Source organism: Notothenia coriiceps, unplaced genomic scaffold (genome assembly GCF_000735185.1).
Source record: "Notothenia coriiceps isolate Sejong01 unplaced genomic scaffold, NC01 NC01_scaffold00037058, whole genome shotgun sequence".
Taxonomy (NCBI): domain Eukaryota; kingdom Metazoa; phylum Chordata; class Actinopteri; order Perciformes; family Nototheniidae; genus Notothenia; species Notothenia coriiceps.
This window is the reverse complement of record NW_011369759.1, coordinates 66,013-74,098: the sequence shown is the minus strand read 5'-3', so window position 1 is coordinate 74,098 and position 8,086 is coordinate 66,013. Positions and strand designations below refer to the sequence as shown.

The window sequence follows — 8,086 nt, the reverse complement described above, 5'->3', positions numbered from 1 at the left end:
GTTTTACCAGGAGCAGATTATTTTCTATAGCCAATAAATAGTTTGGCACAATTTCTAATATCCTTTAGATTTCAGAATTGAGAAACATTGTGTAAATAAGTGAGCTTTAGGATATTTTTTGGTACTTTAATATCTTTTTTCAATGTCAAACTTTGGAGGGATGGTGGTATTAGAGGAAATGTCAGCAGGTCACCAAACAGATCCACATTAATCCTCTGGGGATCATGAATATTCACATCATGTGTTGTATATAAATGAATAACCACCAGCACCTTCCACCAGAGGGAGAACAGCTGTTTATGCTCACCCTGCCAAAGATGGGCACCAGGTGATGTTCACACATGGAGAACATGTCGATGTCTTTGACGATCACCATCTCGTCGTGGTCCTCGTCGAAGATGGCGTCGTTTAGCACGTCTGCTGGAGAAAAGGAGGATTCATGAGAAGAGAGGGGGAAAGAATCTCCTAAATACCCCAAACAAGTATGCTTTGCAAGGGATTATCTCTTGTGCTTTTTTAACAATGTCCCTTAGGCGATGGACGGATGGAAACAACCCGGGACACCAGGTTCACCTCCACCGATGATCCGCCACTTTTTATCTCAGATTTGGTATTCCTCTGGCAAACACCGAGGTCTAATTATAGCTCTGCCTCCATACGCTGCTTCCTGTTGTTGCTTTATTGCAATTTTCAGTCGCCGGGGGTTCAATAAACCGCTTTATCTGTTTGTGACGACGCAGGCGCCGCTCGCTCTCACCGCCGTGTTTTTTAATTTCCTGACTGGCTATCTGTTGGAGGGGGGGTGGGTGGGTGGGCAGAGAACGGACTTGTTGCTTCAGTCTTTGCAGCTCATTGAACGACTCTGTTTGTAAACAGGAGAGAAGGTCGTTTAACGCTTTTAAGGTCTCTTACCATTTTTGTTTGTCTGATTATGACGCAGTTTGTCACGATGCCACGGCACACCTCTCTAACCAACATCAACATCTTGTCTCTTGATCCTATATGAGACTTTTGACAGCTGAGTCTCTGCAGATGTGGCATACTGCTTTGGATCAACTCTTCTCCTGTGACTTGAGAAACCCTTTGTGTAATCTTTTTTCACAACTTAGGTCACCATCAGACGTTGTCTGATGTATCAAATTCATTCATTAATTTAGATTTTAGCTGAGGCTGGGAGTAATTTCATTAGTTTTGCAAGAACTTGGCCAAAAACCACAGATTTTGTTAAATTGTATAAACGGAAAATGTATGTGCACTAATTACTAACTGTATCTTTCTTCTGTTGGCTGCTACCCCCAAAACACATTGATTATATCTGCTTTAATAAAAATGACCTCTCAGCATCCTTAACAGTTTCGTTATGATCTGATAGAAAGCAAAGCTACAGAAATTAAATTAAAGTTGTTGTAAAAAAAACTCTGATTACAGATGTTACACTGTCAGTTACCGTACAAGTTTAATCTCTCTCAAGAGGACAACACACACGCACGCGCGTCCTCAGGGAAAATAACATTATGTCAACCTTAACTGGATAAAGGGCAGCTGTTGAGGACTGCCGTTTTGGACGCCCTGGGTGACAGAAAGTATCAGGTAATGACAGACTTACTCATCATCAGCTCCACTTTCAATAGTGTTTGTTTGTGTGTGTGTGTGTGTGTGTTTGAATCAATACAAGACACAAAAGCCACATGTTGACACGTTCTGAATGCAGCAGGAAACAGTGGAGTGAATGGCTAATTAACAGAGGTTATTCACTTATTGTTTGGCAGCCAAAACAATGCGTGCGTATGTGTGACATTTCTCACACACACACACACACACACACACACACACACACACACACACACACACACACACACACACACACAGTCTTAACCCCTGGGCTGTATTCATGAGTCACCCCTGTACATCCTGGTCTCAATATAGAAACCTTGTTTATTTCCCAGTTTGACATCCCATAATATTCAGTGTTCATGCTGTTTTCAGAGATGCTGAGTTTCAGGAAATTGTCTTTTTTGTGTTGCTTATTTAAAAATACCTTTATTGATATAGTCTGAAGACTCCCCGGTGCTCTGCGCTGCCTTTTGATTAAGGCCACAAACGTTTTTTTTGTGTTTTGTTGCTAGGCAGCCTCCTCACAATCAGCTGATGATCAGCTGTCAGACCTTCAGGACAGGTGTTTGGTGCAGTTTTTTGGTTTATGTGCTCATTATAAAAAGGCCTTTTATGTACATCAAAGTTCTCTGTGTGAGTTGTGGAGGTGAACAGTGAAACTATAACAGCTGTTCACAGACACACTTCTTCAACTCTGACTTTTACTGTAGATGAGCATTCTCCTTCAATGAGAGATTATAACAATTTGCAGTATGAACTAAATAGTAAAGTGGTTTATTTAATCTGGATAATCTGTGTTCTTCAGACTTCATTATACTGATGGCGCTGTGTCTGGTCTCAGAAATTAGCGTGTTGAATACAAAGTTATCATATCTGATAGAAATGCAGATCAAATGTAAGCAGCTCTTTGAGGCGCTAATATTGTTAGCATGCTAACTGATTTCAATTACGTGAGCACATCAGGCTGCCAGGTTGCAGTTGCAATACAATTAAGTCAATATTTGTATATCAAGCCCAATCTTTGTAAAACATATGTATATGTTATTAGTATCCAATCCAACACTTTAATGGGAAATACGTTTTGAGGTTGAGTTACTGCCTGTCCATGTTATGTGTAGCCTATTATTATCCTCAAAAAGTGGAAGGACTCCAACAATAAGTCACTCAATCTCAGTGGCTCAATTCATCAAAAGTAATTTGGCCATGATTTGTTGAAGCAAATTTTCCAGCAAAAACTAAAAATATATTGTGGTTGCAGCTTCTCTTTTGCAACTCGTATTTGTTTTGGTTAAGAAAAATAAAATAAATACACAAACTTGCATTCTGGTGGATTGAAAAGACCAAACAATAAGGATGAATTCACCTTTTGATTATTAATATAATAGATCATTAGCTTTGTAAAAATGTCCTTCAAATCAAAAACGTATGCAGTAATCCAAACGTGTTTAATCTCTAAAACTCCTGTACAATCACGAGAGCAGAATTCCTGTTAAATCTGCATAACTTTTCCCCATTACAAGTGTGTTGGTCATGTGCACGGCAACAAGAGGATTTTAGGCTCATGTTGTGATGAAAGCTAAACCCATGACACACACACACACACACACACACACACACACACACACACACACACACACACACACACACACACACACACACACACACACACACACAGTGTGACGCTCACTAAGAAACGCTATAACCCTCCACAAACATCCAGCTTTGAAACTACATTTTATTTCTGTTTTCCAACAAGTCAAAGGGGAGTCTCCAGCAACAGCCAATCAGAACACAGACAGAACACCGCCTGCAGCACACATGTATGTCATCATTATCTCCTCCACTGTCCATCCTCTCCTGCTCAGAGGCAAGGAGAAGGTGGGAGGGGTCAGCTGGTACCTGTGAAAACATGAATCACTCTTCACATTTGTCCCCCCCCCTCCCCCTGCATTCCTTCCTTTACAGTTTAACAACACATTAACCAACCCCCACCACAGAGCAAACCACCTCCAGATGGAGGAGGCTGAAGGGGCAGATCCCGAAACCAGCCAGTCCAACGCGTGGAGAACCCGGCCCGCATGTGGAGAATGACAGTGCACATTTAATCCTCCCACACCTGCATTTGACTCAGCAAAATCCTCTCTGGAGCAGCGGGTCGAAAGGTTTGGCTGGATCCAACGGGAGCCAGGGGAACGCACGGATCAATGTATTCAGTTTAATAGCTTTAAAGAGTACACACAGTACACAGAGGTATAGTCGAAGGGCAGGTTTGGTCAGCTCTGATTGAGCATGCATTTGTCATTTTAATTTCTGTGATCATCTTAAAAAAATGTTTAACTCGTTTGGCAGCAACATCCAGCCTGACTAGATGGGCCTGATCAAAAGTCATGAGAATATTTGTTTCAAGGAGCGGATTTAGGTGCGCAACACAAAATGTAAGACTGTTAACACACACACACATCCAAAGCTTCCGACATTTTGGAGAAATGTGTATAACATTCTTTTGGGAGAAATGTATATAAAAAGATTCACAAGGCAAGGACTAAAACATTTGTTTTCCTTTATGGGATCATCTGAAGTTGTGTCCTTAACTAAATAACCGAAATCCAAAAGGTACACCTTTAGATGTCTTGTTTTGTTTAACCAACAGTCCAAAACTGCCAATGTTCAGATTACTATCAATAAGAACTGAGAAAACTACATCTCATCACAGAAGCATTGTTGCTTTATAAACACCTTGTGCGTGCACTTATTCCAGTTTCAGGGCTTTTGGGGAAACCTAGCTCTGCTGTGTGAAATCATAGCTCCGCTTCAGGCTGACAATATTCACTTTTCAAATGCAGAGGTGGAAAGTAATTAAGTATTTTATAAGCAATGTTATGCTTCTTTATACTTCTACTCCACCATTCACAGTGTAATTATTGTACAATTGAATTCATGGAGTAAAGTACAAATATTTCAAATCTTCATCATCATTATCAAAGGCACTCTGATATGTTTCAACTTTATCACAGTTCAACATGCCTGCACCAGCAGGAATTCTGTCATTAAAAGCATCTCAGTCTGGATTTACTCAAATTGGTTTTATATCGTGAAACATTACTCATGATTACAGCTGAGCACCAGCAGGTAGACCTTGAACTCCCCTGACTTTAAAAAAATGCTTAAATATCACACTTTATACAATAAACTTATATATTAAAGCACTCAATATGCAGCAAGTTGGCTCAACTGTTGATTAACTGTATATTATTGTCTTTTTAGAGTTTGATTCCTGTATAAGAAGGATTTTCATGATGTAGCTGGTTGAGATAGACCTAATGAAATATCAAAAATATAAGTAGATACACTTTATATGTTGCTGGGGAGCTTTATCTGTCACAATATTTGTTTTTACTGATCAATTTATTTTTAAAGTCTTAATGGACAAAGTAACTACAGCTGTCAAATGAACGTTGATTAACAATAAAAGTATGTCCCACTTGGTATAAAGTTGAGTTAAAAAGGGAACTAATAGCTTTTACTTATTAAACTATGTCCTTTAAATCAGCCAAAAGTCTTATTTCTGATTATCTGAGAATTAGTAAATATGAAGGAAGTAGAGAGTGGGTTTTGGGAGATGCTGACTCTCCTTTAGCAGCCACCTGTTGACCGCAGGACAAATCCCCGCATCCTCTGAGCGGCTTTGGGACTTAAAAACTCACCGATGATTTTCTCCTGGTAGCCCTTGGTGAAGAACTGCATGGCGGTGGCCGCTCTCCAGGGGGTCTTGAGGAGCCCCTGCCGCTGGGGGTCCTCCCCGAGCCCCCGCAGGATGGTGGTGTAAGCGGCAGCCAGGGACGGCAGGCTCATCTCGTTGTCCTCCACGCTCCTGGTGCGATCCTCCCGCCAGCTCTCCATCACCGGCCGCTGAGAGCCGGACTCCGCGGCGGGAGGCTGGGAGGGTCCGCCGGCCGGCCGCTTCACCATCCCGTCACAGTGTCCGTTCACCACGGAGCTGGCCCCGGCGTCCTTCTTGTCGCTGGAGCCGAACTGGGTCTGTTTGGAGTGCTCCATCACTTCTTCTTCTTCTTCTTCTTCTTCTTCTTCTTCTTCTTCTTCTTCTTCTTCTGTGTTTAACTTGTGTTTCCTGTCTGCTGAGCACTTGTTGGACCAGTTGCTGCTCTCTGAATCTCTCTCTGTTCCGACTTAAAGTACGCGCTCCTCCAGTAGCTTCTACATCCAGCCTTTATAACAGCAGATAATCCAGGGAGAGCTCCTATTGGCTGGCCGGATCCAGGGGGCGTGGTCTACGACTATTTCATTAGTGACGCAACAAGTGCTCATATCAATACCACAGTATACAAATACTACATTCAGAATCTTACTAAGTAAAACTACATGAATATTATCATTGCATGTACTTCAGGTAGCTGAAGTAAAGTAGGCTACTCAATGTGCATAATGGGTCATTACAGAATCATTGTTTTGGGTACAACTGGCTAAAACTTAAGCATTCTAGTACAACAGTCTTGCAATTAAAGAAAAATAAGTAATATTAATAGTAGATAACTAACATTATTGATATAGAACCTTTCCAAAACAATGTGTACAACAAGCTTTACAGGGGGTTAACAACAAAGCCAATAATTAATGTATTAGAAAAACTATAACAAAAGCACTTTCCATAAAATGATTAAATAAAGCAATACAATATAAAAAGAGTGGAAATTGTGAATACAATTCAGATTAATTACAAACAAAAATGCTGGTAAAATAGATTACAGGAAGGCTAGACTATATAAGTCTTATAAGGAGTGTTAAATAATTAGATGGACAGATATTGCAAAATATGTTGGCAAACGCTCGTTCACCTTTGTGTCTGGATCCAGGACCCAGAAAGAAAGCAGGATTTAAAGACCTCAGGGCCCTGAAGGCACACAAGGAGTGAACATATCTGAAATATAGTTTAGGGGCAACCATTCTGAGCTTTTCAAGTGATGTGTGTAGATTTAGATATGGGGTGGAGTAAAAAGCACAATTACGCCTTCCAAAATGTGGTGGAGTGGAAAGTGGAAAAGGCTGACAATGAAATGTCAGTTTTAAATCTCAGTCCTGATTATTATTGCGACCTGCTAGCTGACTGCTTCTGCAGCAGTAGGAAGAAAAAAGAAAATCCAACAAAAAAGTTACATCAAGATAAGAACAAACTCTTTAAATACTACAAAGGCACGAAAGCAGTAATAAAAAAACAAAAAAGCAGAACAAAGTTACCTTAAGGATATAAAATAAGGAGGTGTTTCGTCTGTTTAACATCAAGAAGTTGCATGTCATACAGGCTTCTACGTGGTGCTCCCCCTCGCCCCGTTCTGGATGAATACCATGAGAGATTGGCAATGTTTCAAAACAGATGGTGCCATGGGACTGCCTCTGTGTATTTGCTTGTATTGTTTATCCTTGGTTTTAAATTTGACTTTAACTATATTTATTTGTTCTTTTCTTTTCACTATCTCTGTAAAGCAACTTTGAGCACCTGTAAAAGCGCTAACAAAATTAATCTATTATTATTATTATTATTATTATCCTGTTCTATTTGTACAAGATCAAATAACCCTGAGCTTCAGACATCACGTTGGTCTCCTGCAAGCAAATTACTTTGTTAAATAGGAATTTTCTTTACATTAGTGACCTTTTTTTGTTGTTATATATTTGCATCTTCAGGAGGAACAAACGGGCTGAGAGCCACAGACAGAAGGGAAGTCAGAATGTAGTCATTGTTGAATATAACACCAGACATATCCTTGAAAGAGCCCATCAAATATGATCTCCCCTTATTTCCCTTCTTTGTGAATGAATTCAATGCCACACAAAAAACTGGATGGAGACTAAAAATGTGAACTAACAAACATTTCCATTTATTCAATTTGTAAAATACAGTTTATAAGGGTTTATAGAAGTGTTGTAAATGTAAAATCAAAACAAAGGATGCCCCATTATTAATGAATGTGTGTTCTGATAAGTGCCGCAAATAACAGACGCAATGTCTAACGCAGCAAACAGATTTCCTACATACGTTTGCACTAAAACCAAGACTACAATAAAAATGTTTAGTTTTTGTTAAAAGCAAATGCTGAAAGCTTGGAGGATGGATCTAGAGATTTTTTCTTCTTGGCACTATTTTCATCTGCTTCTGCCTGTCCTTTCTCAATCTCTGCACCCTCTGCTCCTCCTTCGGCCCTCTTCCGCTTCTTCAGATCTGCTGCGTCTCCAGTTTTTGCTCTTTCCGTCCAGGACTGAATCAAATAGGAAAAATACAAGAACATGAAACGCCTGTTGATTACGGAACAGGACAAAATCATACAGTTCTTCCATTTCAATTGAGGCTCCAAACACCTACATCAAATGACCACACACACACACACTTTGAAATTGCATCCTGTCATGTATAATCACTACTGACAGGCTGCTGCCTCTTTTCCCTCCTCGTGCTTTC

At 40.2% G+C, this 8,086-nt stretch overlaps 2 protein-coding genes across 4 annotated transcripts in view; both read right to left on the bottom strand.

The window, feature by feature from the left end:
* Positions 1-272: 272 nt before the first annotated feature.
* Positions 273-5,802, bottom strand: gch1 (GTP cyclohydrolase 1; the record flags this gene model as incomplete). Its single annotated transcript, XM_010793043.1, has 2 exons — positions 5,319-5,802; positions 273-420 (listed from the first exon to the last, which is right to left on the bottom strand). Coding segments are annotated over exons 1-2 (500 nt in total), but the record flags the coding sequence as incomplete, so codon positions are not given.
* Positions 5,803-7,485: 1,683 nt separating this feature from the next.
* wdhd1 (WD repeat and HMG-box DNA binding protein 1) overlaps positions 7,486-8,086 on the bottom strand; it is a 20,555-nt gene continuing 19,954 nt past the window's right edge. For all 3 annotated transcript variants that reach the window (XM_010793038.1, XM_010793039.1, XM_010793040.1), the window contains exon 26: positions 7,486-7,886. In XM_010793038.1, the coding sequence (XP_010791340.1) occupies positions 7,701-7,886 (186 nt within the window). In that variant the 3' untranslated portion in view covers positions 7,486-7,700. The remainder of the gene's footprint in view (positions 7,887-8,086) is intronic.